General features: G+C 42.1%; 1 protein-coding gene across 1 annotated transcript; it reads right to left on the minus strand.

Moving 5' to 3' along the window:
- Positions 1–1,261: 1,261 nt before the first annotated feature.
- On the minus strand, positions 1,262–16,768 carry fscn1a (fascin actin-bundling protein 1a). Its single transcript, XM_087809322.1, has 5 exons — positions 15,828–16,768; positions 5,851–6,007; positions 4,428–4,549; positions 3,879–4,046; positions 1,262–2,772 (listed from the first exon to the last, which is right to left on the minus strand). The coding sequence occupies exons 1-5, from the start codon at positions 16,666–16,668 to the stop codon at positions 2,564–2,566; spliced, it is 1,497 nt and encodes a 498-aa protein (XP_087665448.1). The 5' UTR covers positions 16,669–16,768; the 3' UTR covers positions 1,262–2,563.
- Positions 16,769–19,246: the final 2,478 nt, after the last annotated feature.

Consider the following 19,246-nt stretch of genomic DNA (forward strand, 5'->3'; position numbering starts at 1 on the left):
CACTGGAAAAAAAAATGGAGACCTGCTGCAGCTCACAGCTTTACCCACAAACCACTGCAGCCGGTTTCTGGGATCTGGGTCATATTTTGAGTGACTCATCTTTTCAGCAAAATGAAAGAGTGAGGGGGATGGGAGGGGGGTGCTAGCGAGAAGTGGAAAATGCTGAGAGATGGAGGGATCGATGGTTGCAGCAGGGAGGGAGGGAGGAGGCGACGGTGCAGAGGGAGGTGTGTTTGTTGTCTGATGTTCCTCTGGGATCTTCAACCTGACGGAGGGGAAATGGATTAGAGACCTGCTCTGGAGGCACCATCATTAACATGGCCTCGTGTGCGAGTCTGAGTGTGAGTGTGTGTGCATGTGTATGTGTGTGTATGTGTGTGTGTGTGTGTGTGTGGGGAGGGGGTTGCCCTCTCGCTGCACTAGAATAAATGCTCCGACACAAAGGCTCTATTCAGCAGACAGAGGAAAAGTGTGTGTGTTATTGGGACAGAACATGGAGTCGCTCCATGTGGTCAGAACCTGGCAGGAGGCCTGAGTGAGAATGTGGTTTTGAGAGAGGAGCCGAGAAGACTGAACGTTCTGTGCAGGAACAAGTCTGTTTTTGGAGGTTCAGTGACAGAATCAACTTTCACTGCAGAGATCATGAACTTCTTCACCCTTGTGTGTGTTTGTAACAATAAAGCCCTGTCATTGTTGAGAGACTCGGAGCAGATCTACTGCTTTAATGTCTGAAGACTCCTTTATGGAGGTAGATTTGTTTCCTTGTTGTTCAACTTAAAAAAAAAAAGTAGCTTCATTGAAAAAAAGAAAAAAAAGTTTTTGAACAATTTAAAAAACGGTCATCTTTAATTTTAATCTAATAATCTTTCTGTGTCTTATTGATTTAATCCCAAAATGTCATGTTTTTTATTGAAAATGTTTAAATTGAAGCAACTTTATTTTTGATTGAAATAAGAGATACTTTTTTTTTTTAAAAAACACCTCAATCTTGGCAGAAAGATTTGATTAAGTCTTCACTGACTCTTAAAGCCTGTCCACAATCGGTCTGGTTCGGCTCCAGGTTTTCCTCATTGGTTCTAGTTTCATTTTTTCATTTCTCTGGTATCTGCTTTTCTCTTAAAAAAATTGACTTAAAACTGTAAATTGTCTTAAGAAAAATTGTGATTTGACACTTAAAAAACCTCATTGTGGTGCATGTGAGGTCAAGTTTATGTAAAATTAAGCAAACCATGCAACACACACAAAAAAATAGAAAAAATACTTTTTGTTCCAAATTCCAGTTTTATTGGTTGTTGGACTTCGGGTGAACCAATGGCACAAGAGAGATGAATCCACAATATAAAACATAAGAAATAATAATACAAAAGGAAATTCCAGTTATACAAAACAAAGATGTGGATTTTTATCTTTTTTTTTCTTTTTTACTGCCCCAAAAACTTTAGAGTAAGGCACAGTCATTACCACATATTTACCCTCCCACATCCGTTTGTCGTCCGTCGCTGTGGAAACAGCGTCTCCCAGGATAAACTCTCCGTTGACTTACTCAGAGGTTCTCAACCCTTCATGAAATAAAGTGGACCATGAGATGAGCTGCTTTATGCTGGAGCTCAGCGAGATGCTATGAAGGAAGCGTGGCAGTAAACGTGGACTCAGAGATTTGAATTCCTCGTCCTGGCCGACGGACTCGACGGGAATATGAAATGCTGATGTTTGAATGGGAACTCAAGAACATCTGGATCCAGTACGGTGGCACTTGTGAGGCGTTCAGGTGCCTGTTAAATACGAGATGTTTGAGATGATAGCACCGAGTTCCAGTCGTGACAGGAGATGCCGACGAACCAAGTGATGAAGGAGTTTGAGGTTTTTTTTTTCGTGAAAGCAGCGCTTAAAAGGGTCTATAGATCACTCTAGTTGCTACGGTTACCGACTGTACACATGATAATGTCTGTGCCTTGGTTGAAACGAAAGGGATTTAATCTGCGTCGAGCCACACAAGTTGGTGAACAGTTGGTCTGGTCCCGCTGACCAATGAGAACACAGCTTTTGAGGACGAGACGGGAAACTATAATTTACAGTGGAGACGAGCAAGACACCCGTCGATGACATCGTCGAACATACTCTCCAGGTTACATCCTTCCTCCTCTGGAAACAACCTTGAGACGAACGACCTTCACCATCAGACAAACCTGTTCTTCTACTTTTGACCGAGAGGACGAGTCAAGACAGACGAGGAGCGACACGAGGGCTTTACTGAAGACAAGGCTCTGTTCTGGGCGGTTGAAGGAGGGAACGGGCCAGCCGGAGGGGGAGGGGTTATCATAAGGCGAGGAGGGAGTGAGTGACAGCAGCAAACCAGAGAATGGGAGCAGAAAAAGTGCACAGCCCCACGGTAACTATAGCAACAGATACTGCAGGGGCTGAAGAGGGGATGGAAGGGCAGGAAAAAGAGAAGGAAGCGTCTTCTCCTCTTCTCTCTGTGCAGTTCATCCACGCGCTCGGTCAAAAAAGTGTTTCGGGGGGGTTTAGGTAGACGTGAGGACGGGTTCTTCTCGTTCAGGGGCCCTCAGTACTCCCACAGCGTGGCGGACTCCAGGTCGTCGGCGTTGGCCTTCAGCACGCCGGCGTGGTCGCCGCGGAGATACTTGCCGTCGGCGACGTGTCGGACCGCCACCTTGTTGTAGTCGCAGAACTCCAGGAGGAAGTCGACGGGCGTGTCGCTGCTGCTGACCACTGCCTGCTCGTTTCCCACCATCCAGTACTTCCCAGTGGAGTCTGTGGGCGAAGAGAAGGAGAAGAGAGTCAGGACACTAGAACGCTGATGATGGAAGGATGAGCACATTTCCTGTCGTTTACTCCGTAGTACTCCACCAGGCTCTGTAGTCAGTCAATACTACGAGCCCTGCTGTGCATCAGGCCCCGCAGAGTAATACTACACAATCTTGTGGAGTAATACTACACAATCTTGTGGAGTAATACTACACAATCTTGTGGAGTAATACTCTACACAATCTTGTAGAGTACTATTATACAAGATTGTGGCATAATACTACACAATCTTGTGGCGTAATACTACACAATCTTGTGGCGTAATACTATACAATCTTGAGTAATACTACAAAACCTCACTGAGCCTTGCAGAGAAATACTACGGCGACTGGAGGAGTAATACTACGGCGACTAGAGGAGTAATACTACGGCGACTGGAGGAGTAATACTACAGTGACTCTGAGTAATACTAAGGTGACTCTCTGAGTAATACTACAGTGACTCAGAGTAATACTACAGTGACTCTCAGAGTAATACTACGGTGAGTGGCGGAGTAATACTACAGTGAGTGGCGGAGTAATACTACAGTGAGTGGCGGAGTAATACTACAGTGACTCTCAGAGTAATACTAAGGTAACTCTCAGAGGAGTAATACTACGGTGACTGGCGGAGTAATACTACGGTGACTGGCGGAGTAATACTACGATGACAGGCGGAGTAATACTTCGGTGACAGGCGTGGTTATACTTTGTGACTCACGGAGTAATACTACAGTGACCCGAGGAGTAATACTACAGTGGCTAACAGAGTAATACAACAGTAACTCACAGAGTAAAACTAGGGTGACTCTCAGAGTAATACTATGGTGACTCACAAATTAATACTACGGAGCCTTACTGTGCAGCTCCATATTAAAGTCATACTATAGTTCCAGGTCAGTAGAAGAACCACAATTTAAACATAAGTTGTTCTGCAGTTTCTTGGTATAATTTAAGGATTGAAAGTGCGCCTTAAACTCTGAAAGATGCAGGACTAACCAAGAACGAGACTGACAAACCAAATGGATGAACAAACTGGTCCAGACAAATGTGAGTCCAGTAGCATGGACTGACCTTGCAGGCTGTAGGCTCCGTCTCGGAACTCCAGAGTGAAGTAGTCGTAGGAGGAGCGGTTGGAGTCCAGCGTTCCCGTCACCTTCCTGCAGCCAATGAAGCCGTGCTCGCCGCGCAGCACGATGATCGGGCGGTTGATCAGCTTCATGATGAACTCTTCAGTCTCACCTGCAACATTAAAAACATTTCCAGAGCTGTTCAATCCTGGTTGTGACGCTACAAGACATTGTTTTTCTTTCCATCCATTTAAAGTACTTTTTAGCAAATTCCTGCCGAATTTAATTATCCCGCAGAAGTTTCTAAGTTTAGAGCTTATTTTGGCTCATTGTTGCGATCTGGAAGTGTTTAAATCTGAATCATTCCTTCCGTGTTCTTCTGGAGGCTGTACAAAAAACACCATTGAACGGTTCCAGGTCATCTTTGTCTGAATCCGACCTAAATAAAGTCAAATCCTTTGCCGATCTCTAATGAGTGTTTTGCTGTAATCGCTTTATCTCTGCCAGCCTCGCTGTCATTGTGTGAGCTCTTGTGTCAACATGTCCAACTGACCGGCCGAGTCGATGGAAGCGGCAAGCTGGCCGTTTTTCTTGGCGGCGACATATTTGCCATTGGCTGCCCGAAGAGTCACCCTCTTCCCACGCCACTCGATGTCGAAGTAGCAATTAGCCGACCTGCAGAGAAGAAAGATTCTTAAATATAAACACCAACACACATCACTGTGTAGTTTTTACTGGCCATTTATTTGTTGCTTTAACATTATACTAAGATCTGACTGATAACTGCAGGCCATCATTACACAACTAGCATTCTTAAAGTTAACCATGATCTTTGCTGAGCATTTTGTATGAAGGTTGTTTTTTTTTCCAACATATTTTTTCATTCGAAAAAGGTTAATAATGTATAATATATTAATGTAAAATAAAAAAAAAAGTTGCTTCAATCCAAAGAAAAGTAACTTAAATTAATAAACAAATGTTCCTTCATTTTTTAGGGAAATGTGTGTATTATTATTCGATCTCAAAAGAGTTTCTTCGATCCAAAAATAAATTCAATCTTTTTTATTTATTTAAGTGAAAAAAGTATTGACAGTATTTCACAAGTGGTTCTGACATGTTTGACCGACAATGACAACAAAATCTTTCTGTCATGGCCTCCATTATTGTCAAATAAAATGGTTTAAATTGAAAAAAATACATTTTGACTGAAGCAATTATTTTGGGGGAAAATATGTTTCTGATTGTATCAACTCTGTTTGTTATTGGCAATTATTTTGTAACATTTGAATAAGTAAGACATAAAACTACCTTTTTATATTTGAATTTCATTCCTGGTCCATAATGATACATGTAGGATTATGTGAGTCATAGTGGTATGAAGTAGTACCCTCTAGGTCAGTTGTGTCAAAGAGCGTACTTTAAAGTCAAGTACTTGAACGCGTTCAAACTTTCTAAACATGATTTTTAGCTTCATTACTGTAAAAGAGTAGAAACACTGAAACATTTTCACAGAGCTGCCTATCTTTGACCAAAAGACAAATGAGCCGCCATTAGATCTGCAACTTTATTACCCAGAAGTGAATGATCATGCTAAAAATCAATGGACCCCTCCAGAGCTTCTGTTGCTTTATCGGTCGGGGGCCTCACAGGAATGCATCCAGGAGCCCGGGGTCAGAGGTCAGACACCAGCACTCAAGCTGGATAGAATCGGTGCACATGAAAGGAAGCCACTCTCTCTTTTTATAAACACAGTTAATCTCCCCAAAACATGCAGACGACACCTCAGGAGGAGATTCTGTCCTCCTAAAACCTTCAGATGACCAGATGTGACTGAGAACCAGAGGCCACGTCAGACCAGATCTGCAATATTAACAAGCAACACTGGCACAGACCGCGGGATGTGTGTTCCAAGTGTGTTTGTGTGTGTGTTAAATGACGGACAGAAGCAGGTGTGGGTACACTCAGTGAATACTGACTTGCTGGAGGCGGTGCACTGCAAGCCTCCGTTTGGAGTCAGGGTCCAGTATTTCCCAGCAGCTGTCCGGAACGCACACTTCCTGTTTTCGCGACAGATCTCCACCTGGAAGACTTCCTGGTCTCCTTCCTCATCCTGGTTGGCAGACAGATCCATACCTGTGCACAGACAGAAGAGCTCAACTTAAATACTTGCTGATAATATTATAGATCAGTCCAGGATCCCAACAATGACTCAATAAAACAAACTTCTTCATGCAAACGGATCACGACCAGACATGATAAATGAGCAGCATCAGACGACCAGGATTAGAGGATTTGACTGGTATCTGCACAAACATCTGTTGCAGACAACATGAGGTCAGAGGTCAGCAGACATGACGGGACACCCTTGACTCATCACTCCTCTGGTATTCATAGAGAATCCAGACATATAGGAGCAGGACCACAAATGTACTTTTCCTTTCAGAGAGATTTTGAAAGTCAATATACGTTTTAAAAGTGACTCCAATGTAATACTTCAGTCAGTTCTTAAATTTAAGATATGTGCATAAGGTAAGTGATGTATCCATTTATTTTTAATCAATGATCATTTACATTTAGGTGCTTCTCTGGAATGAGGCAACAAAAATGTTAGTCCGAGGGGGATCATGGGATGTTCTCTCAGGAAAGATGTTGTCAGGACAGGATCTGGGCAGCCTAGAGGATCTGGTCTGCACATGTGTGGGAGAAAATGCAAAGGTCATCAATTGCTTTTACACTGCGAGTTTGATTTTTGATTTTTCCACACTTCAGGACCAATATTTTGTCAAATGATAACTTTATTGAAAAACCTTAGACAGCCCTTAAAGAAATCTTGAAGCATAATTATGTGCCGTAATGCAGTTGACACATCACTCATCGCACACTTTTGTATTATCCTCGGCCATTTTGTATTTTGTAAATATATTTATAAGAAATTATAAAGGTTTCGTGGGACAGAGACCAAGTGGTAAATTCGACCGACTGTACAGTATTTACAAGTCATTTTTAAGGACAACTCATGTAAAATTCCAACTTGACTTACTTACTGAAGTTTTCCTGAAATCTCAACGAACGAAAGGTTACAAAAGCAGGAACATTATGACATACTCCAGCCAGCTGTCTCGCCCAGCTTCGTTTATACAACAAATCCCTTGGAGGTCGAGACTTTGGGGAATAATGAATGCTGTTACAAACCTTGATGTTTGACCAATCACAGCAGAGTGGGTGTGGTTATTTATCTTGTTTTCAGACGTTTTTTTTCAGAGAGCGGGGCTTAAGCACATTTTGTAATGTAAATTTGTAATGTTTGAAGACTAATGCAACTATAAAACTGTAGCTTTATACGAGTCGTTTTCTAAAAGGCCAATATCCGAAATCAAATGTTTACATAATAGTAAATAATACTGTATATATACACACTATACAATACCCGACATCTGCGTTTTATTGGAATTTCATTGACACTTTCGTATAAAATGTTTTTTCAAATCATCACTTCACAGACTAATCATATTTTTAATAGTATTTATCAAAGTACATGGTTAAAGTTTACATGTGTGGTAGATGTCAAGAGATAGATCAAGGTTGTTTTATTCGTTTTTAAAATCCAAATAAGTTTAGATTTTTTATTATTTCAGGAGGTAGATCTAGATATGCTAGTTTTATTTTTTAACGTTTAGGATGTCGCTGCCTTGTGAATTATTTTTGCTTTTTTTGCATCGTCTCATGCACATGCACAGATTGGACTGTAGGCTGTCCAGATGTTACTGTGCTGCATGTTTACATATTTCTCCATCCTACAGTTAATATGGCGTCTTCCAAACGTCCAGACTCTCGTAACAAGTCACCAACAGTGACAAAGATACGGACTCAAAGTCAATTATAGAATCATACAGACTACAGTGTCTACACAACCCCCGCCCCATACAAACTGCATACAGTACAATAGTGGCGATTGTACATGACGAGGTCACGGCGGGGGTCGACCATGAGCTTCAGGCGTCCATCGAGAGAATGAGGGAGACGTTCTGTCTTCCATTCTACTGAGTAAATGTGTGTCCAGACCAAGCAGAGAAAGACTCACCCGCCACCCATTTGTTTAAAAAACAATATGATGCTGGTGACGAAGAATGATATTCATCAAAACAGATGAGTTACGCTAAACTGGCTTCCTATGGTTGAAGCAAGACTGAAGACATTCTAGGACGTTGTACTTTCATTAAGAACGGTGAGGATTACGGCTGAACATTTCTCAGCTCAGTTGAGATATAACTTCAAAGTAGTAGAGCTACATGAGTGATGTCACTTAATAAATCTAAATGTTAAAGACAATTATGGGATTTCACAACAAGAGCGCTGGACAAAGAGATGTCTTCGGGACACGGTGTTTGTCTCCCACCTCCTACTAAAGTGCTGAGGTTCTAGTGTTGTCTCGTTGAGATAAGAAAATATAAAAGCGAACATTAATCGCCTCATGTCGAACACTTGAGAGCTCAGGCCGCTGAGGACGTATCATGTTTCTGCACAAATATGTAGGCAGGCATGACGCACGTGCACGCGCACGCACACACACACCACTGGCAGTAATGGTTACCACATGGTCAAAAGCTTTATGTAAGAAATGGACAAGAGAGGACACAAGCAATGAGAGGTCACATGTCTTCTTCACCTCTCCTAGCGCCTCATGATGCAGTGGGAGTTTATCCATCTTTGTGCTTTTTACTAGATCTTTAACTGAATCATCCACTTATCAAGCAAGTAACGTCATGTCAAAAGATCGTAATTACATCGTTAACTGGAGTATCAAGGGGTTTACAGAAATACCATTAAGTCTGACATTTTAAACGTCGAGCACAAAGACAGAATTAAGGCGTTTAGTTTAATCTTTCACAGCGTTCATTTGAAATTATTTCCTCCATTTTAACTCTTAAAGGTCAATATGTAGTGTTAAAAAGTTGGATTAGCAGAGTTGCTGCATTTTCTTAGTCTGTCCAACTGAATTCTTTCCAACAACTATGTTTAGTTTTTTTATTCAACAGTACAACATCAATAGAACATATTTATTAAAACTGAAACTCTGGTTATTGCTCCTGGTGATAAGATTCCAGGGTTGAGTCAGTACGTGGGTGACTTAGGTCAGTCTGTCAAACTGAGCCTGAGAAACCTGGGTGTTGTATTTGACAAAGACATATCTCTAGTTCAACAGTTTCATAAAACCAACTAGAAACTGTTTCCTTCAACTGAGAAAAATCTCTGAACTTAGGAAAATGTTATCATAACATGATCTTGAGCTTGTAATTCATGTCTTTGTGTCTTCTCGTCTGGACTATTGTAACCATTATTTTGGTGTCTAAACAAGAAGGATCTGTCTCGCCTGCAGTTGATACAAAACTCTGCAACGAAAATTCTGACCTGCTCTGGTAGAAGAACTCACATTTCTCCAGTCCATAAATCTCTTCACTGGCTTCCAGTTTCTTTTAAGGTCAATTATAAAATTCTGGTTCTTACTTTCAGAGCTATTCATGGTCAGGCTCCTCCTTACATCACTGATCTGATCCAGCCTTACACCCCAGCTCGGGCTCTTAGGTCTGTGGATCAGAAACGGCTGATGGTTCCACGCACACGGTTCAGGACCAGAGGAGAGAAATCCTTTCAGGCTGTTGCTCCTAAGCTTTGGGACAATCTTCCTCCCTCTCTGGGTTTGATGGATCTACTGACTCCTTCAAGAAACATCTTTAGAAATTATATTTGTGATGTTTTTTCCCTGATTTTCTGGGACTCCTGAAAGGCGCTTTACTAATCACCATTACTTACGGGTCATGAGCCACCAGTTGAAAAACCCAGTTCTAGATGTTGTTGCGCATGATGATGTAAAATACAAGAAGTCATCTATATTTAAAAGTGGACACAAATAAACCTTGCCGCCAGTTGAAGGGAATCGCAGGAAAAACACGCCCAAATGTGAAGGTCCAACGCTTATGAGACTAAACAACACTGTCCCAAACTGTGGCCCTGAAAGAGGCGTGTGCTCTCCGTCCTCAGAGTGATCAGTTGGAAAACATCCTTTCGAGGATGGCCAAGGAGAGAAGGGTTAAGCTAACCCCACCCAAAAGGAGTGACCACACATGCAGAATCCTCCCAAACCACACCAGAACATAAACCAGCCGCACACGCTGCACCCGCTTCTTAAACAAGCCCTCCATCTTCTGGTCCGACCCGCCCTCCTCTTTCAGGCCGATGGCAGCAGATTGTTGCTCTGAGGAGCCGTGAATCAGAACCGGAGGCCCGCTGTGAACGCTCACAATTGTATCAAGAGCATTTGTGTTTGCGTGTCGGCCATTGTTCGGCGGGTCCAACATAGGAGACCACCAGCCGAGTGCCAGATCCTCATCCTTTGTTGTGATCCAGATGCACCGAGTGAGCAACCGACCGAGCCTCTCCCTCCACACTACATCATGGGACACACTAACTCTGAGGCGCTGAAATGAGTTCACTCAGTTCACTCAAACTTACTCAGATTTTTTTTTTCAATATTCATTTTGGCAAGCGTGCGTATGTCTGCTGGAGACCGTTCATCAGCAGCCAAGGTCGAAATGAGTGTCGTGTCTCATTTCCTGCCAGCAGGAGGTTGAAGGACACTGATGCGGATTCATGGCCAGACAACATGATTCCCGGTAACTCTTGAGCAAACTAGAGCACATGGACATTCGTCATGAGATGTTTGTATCACAGCTGAGCTCACATGTGACACCGAGATTCTTAATACGAGAAGTTCAAGAGTGAAACGTGTTTTTATTCTCGCTGAGTGAGTGCCAAGGTGTGGCAAGAGCTGGGAAATGAATTTGTTGAAAGCTAATATATATGCTTTGAAAGTGTGTTTTTAGTAATGGTGTAAAAGACCATGCATCGACTTAAATACACTGTATTGATATTGAACAGAATTGTATCAATTGTATTTTTTTTGGCTTTTAAATCAGTTTACTTTTAATCCTAATTCTTTTATGCGTTATTGGTTTATAAAGTGTAGTTTATTCTAGTTAGTTTCTGAGGACAGGAGGATACAGTCAACTTCAGCAGCTTTGAAAGGGACAGAATTCTCATTTTTCTACACACCCTCATGTTGACTAATGGGTAGGAGCATTTTCACAGTAATCCATGTCTTTTTGGAAACATAGGCAGAAATGTATGTCCATATAACAGCTAAAAAACATCCAAAATAATACATACCGCTTGTCTCTTGTATTGATGACCCGACAAGAGAAGTAGTAGAAAATAATTAAGTATATATTTTAAGCTAATATGCCACAGAGAATCATTTAATTAGAAGCTTATTTACATATACACCTTTTTTTTAACTCCAATAAAAGATTGAGAATACATTCTGTATGAAATGGTAATTTACCATTTTAAACGGTTCAATATGTGTAAACATTGTCCGGCCCGAGGCTTGAACTTTAAGATTTGACTGAGTTTGACACTGCTGCGATAGACAAATGTATACAAGCGTCTCATTCTAACAGACGGCATCTCCCCAACAAGCTACTCCTTAAAACCAGAAGGTTTAGACAAAACACCTTCTTTTAAATTACTCAGGCATCATTTACTAATACTCTTGTTCTTTAATGCATTCACTGCTAGCATAGCTGATGCGATAAATTATTGTCTGTCAAACAAAAGCAAACAATAAAATAAAGTGAATTGTATCAGGAATGCAAAAGCAAAATGGGACATCGAACATCAAAGTTGAAGTTGTGGTTAATAGTGGTGGAATGTTACCTTGAAGACAAAGATGTGTGTGTCTCTCTAAATCTTAGTTTTGGACTTAAGAATGACATGCGATCATTGTTCTGTTATGAAATGTGACAGTTTGATAATTGTCCATAGGTATGAGTGTTAATGTTAATGGTTGTACTGGCTGCGACAGACTGGCGTCCTGTCCAGGGTGTCCCCCCGCCTCTCGCCCAAAGAAACCGGGAGAGGCAACCCCAGTACGGGATTAAGCCGTAAAGAAAATTAATGAATGAATGAGTGAACATCGGTGATATAATGAAGACATGTCACCATCACACCAAATGTGGCTACTAAAGCTTTAATTTGGCAAAATGAGGTGTTGAAATTAAAACTAGGAGTCATCATTGCTGTCTAAGCATTTTTCAACTGATCTTTCCTTCTGCTGCTCATCGTTGCCATCACACATGATACATGCACAATCTTATCCCAACAGAACACTAATAAGAACAGCAGCAGGAATTCAAATCAGTGTCCAAGTTCCTTCTCTTATGGTGTTACAGGCAGATATACATGAAAACACAACACCTCTTATGTTCCTCTACACCCTGAGGGTACAGAGCCGCACTCACACTGGAAGCCAGCAGGATATGACGACCGCTCAACCCTCCTCTCAGAGTTGCACACACAGTTTTAGACCTAAAACAGACCACTTAAAAGGCCATCTAGCTGCAGGCTAACCGTCTCATAATTGCATCTCAGTCCAAGAGGCTCATAAACTAGTCTCTCAGGGAATTTGTCAGCAAGGGATGCAGAGGAGGGGATGGAACCAGCGACCTCACTGGGGTTAATGGCAGGGATGCTAAAAGGCCTACTGAGAGGAAGTGGAGCTTCGTACTTGTCACAGATGGGAGATGTTTCGCAGTTAAATTACAGTTGATGACTTGATTTAGATTTATTGTAAAGTGCTTTTTCATTATATCAATATTAACTGTTTAAGTGTCTGCAGAAACGATATACCTGTGCCAGAGAGTAATGTGTGTCAATCATGATGATGATTTGATAACACATTTCTCTCCAGCTGAGCTTGAAGCTTCATTAATCCTATGACTTTCTCAATTAAACCTGTGACCTTTTCCAGATCAGCTTATGTAAAGCTCAGCTTTTGTTTTACTGGATTTTTTTTCCCCGATTATATTCCATGAATTTAATCCTTAGAACAGATCCAATCGCGTCTATAGTCCTGGCTCCAGGTGTTAATGCCATATGATAGATTAAAATCAAATCCTGGTCAAAACGGCGAAAAGATTTACACACAGAGCAGATTCTGACTACGATCAAGAACCTTTCAATGTTCAGAAATGGAGGTCATCAAGTTTGCTTTCTTCCTTTACTTCTCCTCTTGTTATGCAATAAAGAATCAATAAAACACTGAAACAACATTAACCTCTGGCTCTAACGTCCTTAGTGTCAGGGCTCGTTGTGTCTGCTCACTTCAGGGAAGCCATCTTTGTATCTGGAAATTATAGTCAGACAACATGAGGAAAATAGTGTTTCAAATCTAGGTCAATCTGTAAAACCATTTTTTAAATCATCTAGGTTGTGGAAGATATTGATATTAGCTGACCTTTACCCACCTCAGACATAAATCAATTAAATACACGATCCAAGACTTTAATGTCAGACATTGTACTTCTTTTAAAAACAAATAAATAAAAATAAGTTGCCATATTAAATAGACATTAAATTATGCATTATAACAGAGATTAGGGGAGGTTTTTCAGCTAACAAGCTACTCGTAAAATGATCAAGTCAAAGATACATACAACAAATATGCTTAACATATATTTATTTATGAATATATTAACAATTAGTTACATGTATGTTGATGTAACGCAGCCAATATTGCCACAAACAATCAACTATGTTCATTTTTGCACCCAAGTTGACTAAATGAATCATTAGGATCAGTTCAATCAGAGCGGATCGATATTCCAAACACCTAATCAGCTGTTTTAATTGAAAGCTGGATAAACCAATACAATCAAAGCAGGAGGACTTTATGGGCGGGTCTTATGATGACGGTCTCTGGTCCAATCAGCTGGAGCGTCACAACACCATTGTTTTCTTGGATTGCATGGTGTTAATAAAGTTACAAAAATGTAAACCTTTTAAATATTTGTACACATTTTATAGAGTTAACTAAATAGATTAAATGTGTAAAGTTGATATTTCAGCAGCAATGTGACCCTCAAACAGATCTACTTGTCTGGTCAAAACCTGATCAAGTTCAGATCACAAACTTCAAGAGGTTTAGTTCAAACAAGCTGCTTGTGGACCTTTGTGAAAAAGGCAGTCTAATGGAAGCCTGCGGCCGCCATGTTGGCTCAGGTCTGCCGAGGTTCCGCGACAGCTGGAGCATCTGGAGGCATTTACATTCACAACCATCCTGATCACAGCGATGCAGTCGTGAACAAAACAGCTCCACAGATGAGAAGCTCATTAGGAAGCCTCTTTGGGTTCTCCTCGTGTGGTCGGACAATCAAAGAAATACTTCCATCTGAAGTCACCAGAATGTGGGAATGATCACTGAGTTTCTCAGAGGAAAAAAACTGACCACTGCATGTTTTCTTGCAACACAAAAAGACGAGCAGAAACTATTTTGGATTGTTATTAAGAGCTGCGTTGTATCTTAATTAGCTATACCAGAGATCGTCAAGCTCAATATATATATGAATTAGTGAAGTAGCGATTTTGTCCCCTCTTTTTTCATTGCTTTATTTATACATTTTCTATTTTTGTCTTTTTCCAACATCTGCCATTTATGCACCCACACAAAGAGTAAATCTGATACAGCGAAGCGTCTCAAAAAACACAGAGATGACGACTAGAAAAATGGGCTGGCGTCCATTTTGTGTCCGAGCAGGAAGTGCGAGGGGAAATTGAAAAGGGAAAAAAAAAACTGCTGATGTGGAGAGAATGAATAAATGATCCTTTGACGAGTAAACAAAGCGGAGCAACAGAGGGATCGTAGACATAAATGGATCGTCAGGAGAAGGAAGTTAAAGCCACAGAGCTGCACTGTAAACTCACCGCACACTTCACCATGTTGTAAAAATGGATCCATCAGTGTTGATGTTTACATGTGTTGTTTTTTTCATAAAGATTTTCGGATTTAATGACTTCTTCTCTTCAATTTAATTATACCCGTTAGATCCGTTTAACGGGCTACAGAAGATTGACAGCAGTTAAAGAGACTGACAGTGGTAATGGGCTCAGACGAGGCTGCTGAAGGAGCCAGGGATGGGGGAGGAGAAGCCGGGGAGAGAAATTATGCAAGAGGTGCAAGGATGGAACAATGAGGGAGGCGGCGAGAGGAAGGAAAAGGAGGCGAGAACCTGCATCTGTGCAGAGGGTAGACTTATTGATCAGACTGGATCGAGTCTGGGTTGGAAGGGGATTATTGATCGAGCCATTAGAAATATGCAACATTTGCATAAATGATTTTTGTGGTAGTTTAGCATGTTTGTCATCTTAACACCTGCATGAACTTTAGTCACATCAAGAGCACAGCTTTACTATGAGACCTACTTGTAACTCAATAGACTGTCTAAATATGTTGTTACTACATTTGAACCGACAGTGTCACAGATATATAATTAGTTTAATGGAATGTACCTGCCATCGATCATTAAAGGTAAAAAAAAGGACCATCAAGTAAAAAAAAAAAACACAATATAATTAAAGACTTTTTTTTTATCATTTGAGACTAAAATACAAAGTTATCTGAAGACACTGTAAAGAAATAAAGTGTGTGTCATTATATACTTTACATTTCATTTATTTAAAGGTTGATTTTAATGGGGTAAAGCGTTCATTTTTTGCAGATTGACAGTAAACTTATAACCATCACCCACTTTGTCCCAGTATTCCAGGGTTACACAGGCTGGTACTCTGACTTTTTGTCTTCATTTCTTTATTTTTTAACTAAAATGCAATGTATTTTCTAACATTAATGGGGCTTAAAGGCTGCACACAGGTTAGAAGAATGGGTCCTGGTGGTTGAGCCCTTGAGCAAGACCAGATCCAAAGGCATGATAAGATGACTAACTGACATTTCCAGTTATTTGAATAACGGCGAGTGTTTGTGCTCTGACATGCCATCACTTTAACCCTTGCATACCCTCGCACATCCAGACCCCCGCACACACCCCACTACCACACCCACCTTGGCGGGTGGAGACGTTCCTCTCGTTGGCGGCGGTGAGCACCACCTGCGGGTGGCTCTGCTCCAGCACGAACAGCTCATCCTTCCCCACGCGGGCGCTTTTCCCGGACTTCATGGTTCCGGAGGGGCCAGAGGGGGCCAGGTACTTGCCATTGCAATCCCTGAACGCCACCTTGCCGCAGCGGAACTCGAGCGTGTACCCGGTGGTCTTGTCCGTGGCGGGCATCAGCGAGCCGTCGTTGCACAGGAACCGATTGTCCGAGGTCTGCAGGTGGTACCGCTGGTCCCGGAACACCAGCGTGATCATGGAGTCCACCCCCCAGGGCACGTCCCGGTCGATGGCGATCTCGTCCACCTTGGTGCTCAGGTGCGCGTACCTCTTGCGGGTCATGCTGAAGATGTTGACTTGCGGGTGCATGGCGATGTGCACGCTCCATTTCTCCGCCACCGACACCGTCTGCGCGAAGCAGATGAGCCGGTCCTCGGTGCCGCCCAGGTAGCGGCCGAACGGCTCGGACTGGAGCGACCAGCGGCCGTCATCGTGCGCCGTGATGATGAAGCGGCAGTCGGAGTCCGGGGTCTCCCGGTCCCCCATGACGTTCCCGTCCTTGTCTGTGGCGATGTACCGACCCAGATGTGACTTGAGAAAGAAGACGTTCCCGCTGGACTCGTCGCCGCTCTGCTCCAGGGTCCAGATCTGCTTCTTCTTCATGCTGCTGGCGGAGGCGTTGATCTTGAAGCCGAAGGTCTCGGCCGTCAGGTACTTGTTCCCGCAGTTGATCAGGCCGAACTGGATCTGCAGCATGTCGCTGGTTCCGTTGGCGGCTCCGTTGGTTGTCATGGTGGTTCTGTGGACTCACACCGGTTCTGACAGTGAGGTGATGAGCTGGAAGGGTTGGGATGCTGTGCTGCCTCGCGTGCTTCTCTTTGTTTGGGGAGCGTGTGGATGAGTGTGAGCGCTGGAGTCTGTACGTGCGCGCCGCCGCCGCCGCTCACGCTCTCATCAGCGCGGTCCCGCCGCCACAGCTGCAGCAGATATCCACCGCCGTGACGTCACACGCGGTGGCACACCTCTTGAATGTTTGCAAAATCTGGTTTTTGGGGGGTTTTATCTGACCCTTGATGTGGACCTGCATCTGGACAACGATCACGAGAATCGCAAGAGAAAGTTACAAGAAGTTTTGTGTGATTATAAATATATAGTATATATAAAATATATATATTAAAAGTTAAAACATTAGCAGCAATAACACAAAGATTAACAACAAACATTAAGAACACTTAAATTAAACTTACCCTCATAGCCTCAACACATTTTGAGAGAACGGTTGTGTTATCAGTTTTATCTTGATCTTTAAAATATATACTTTATTGAATATTGTTTTGATTGTTTAAGCGCTTTGTGACCCTGGTCTTGAAAAGCGCTATAGAAATAAAAATTACTTACTTACTTACTTACAATGATGGTAAAAGAAAAACTAAATAAGAATAAAATGTAGGACCATGATCAAAAGCGTGAACAATTACGTAAAGAAGTATCATAATGCCATGATATCTACAAACAATTAAAATGTATGGAAATGAACAGAAGGTGAACACTCAATATATGTGATGGGATTAAAATGAAATAAGAATTATTGATATATAAATTGAGAATATTGATTTTTTTTTTTTTAAACACAACATTGAGATGGCTTATGATGTTATTAGTGTATCTGTGTGTATTCTGTACTGAAAAGTGTACCAAAAATATACCAGAAATCCCCGTATTTAAATTGATTTATTTCATCTTTTTTCCCATTGCTTTTGTGTGTTGTTGTTTGGTTTTATGACACACGAAACTAATTAAAAATGAATATGAGTAGGACTTTAAATAAACATTAACTATGAATACAAAAATATATGTTGATGTTTTATATCCATTAATAACAAGCCAAGAGTTCATGTAGCACCAGCATGTAAATGTTACAAATGTTTCTGTGCTGATAACCTTGTTCTGTGTCCTCCCAATCCATGTGAATCAGCTCAAACCCAGAAATTCCTCTGATAATATCAAATCTTCCTCTGGATGCTTCTCTCTCCGGCGCACATTGATCAGATGAACTCGGTATTCCAATCATGCGGACGAGGTCGCTGTGTGTCGTTGGTACACAAGGCTGCATTCATGAGAGAGACACGCACATCAGAAGGCAGGAAGCCTGGCTCCGTAAACAAAGAGGCCAAACAGATCACGACCGCATCTTCTTTTAGCAAGAACAACATCGCACAAACCAACACACACTCACAGCGTCAGCAGCTTCGTCCTCAGTGATCATGATTCATCATCTAACATGCTTGTGATAGGGATGGTTTTGCACTGCGAGCGTGCTAGCTACTGTGGAAGGTGCCTTAGCATTGAAGTAAAGTGCCTTGCGTTTGAGGACTTTGACTTTTGACCCCTCTGGATAAACAAGGTTAAAACCAGAGTTGCACTGAGGACCTGCTCGTCTGACATCGATGTGGACCGAACCATTTTCTAGATGTAAATGTTGTGTCAAACGCAAAATAAATGATGAAGAATAATCCAAATTGTTGGAAGAGCTGCAGTCACACACCCTGATACACACATCCAAACAGGGAGGGTGCAGTCGGAGCTTTGTTCGCAAGCTCAGCTTTATGGACAGTTGCTATGGCAACACAGCCTCACTTCTGATGGCTGATGAAGGACAGACTGCCTGCTGCGGTGCTCGCGCACACACCAACAATTTGACACACTGACACACTTGCCACGAGCATCAGACACTGCAGTGCTGTATCAGAAGACACGGAGCCAACCAATCCACCGCCTCCTAACATCACACACCTCTGCCTGGGGGCCAATCAGAGCATCCCTTGCACCACCAGCTACACAATGTCGGCCAATTAGCAAGCATTGAAGGAGTTTGAGTGCAGAAGGATCCCTTCAGCAATAAAAGTGAGACAGAAATACAGCATCAATGAAATCAAATTAACAATGAATTTACATGTCAGTTCTTAGTCATTAATGTAAGCACCAGAAAATAAGTAAAAATGATTGTACTCTTTCAACACCTCTTCCCTTGAAGAAGAAATATTAACCTTCCTTAAATTTCCTCACATATGTATTTTCCAGATTCGTAGTTGGCATAATGTTTGTGCCAGTCATGATGTCATCATGTGCGGCTGTTTATGTAGTTTTTGTGGTCTACTAGTATTGTATAGAAAGTAAATACTCGTCTCTCGTTTTCCTCTACTTATCGTGTTTGGGTCGCGGGGGCAGCAGCTTCAACAGGGAGGCCCAGACTTTCTACGCCCCAACTACATCATCCGGATCCTCCCGGGGGACTCCAGGACTTTTCCAGACCAGCTGGGAGACATGGTCTTTCTACTGTGTCCTAGGTCTGCCCCGTGGTCTCCTACCG

This window comes from Callionymus lyra, chromosome 15 (assembly GCF_982586985.1).
Source record: "Callionymus lyra chromosome 15, fCalLyr1.hap1.1, whole genome shotgun sequence".
In the NCBI taxonomy this organism is placed as follows: domain Eukaryota; kingdom Metazoa; phylum Chordata; class Actinopteri; order Syngnathiformes; family Callionymidae; genus Callionymus; species Callionymus lyra.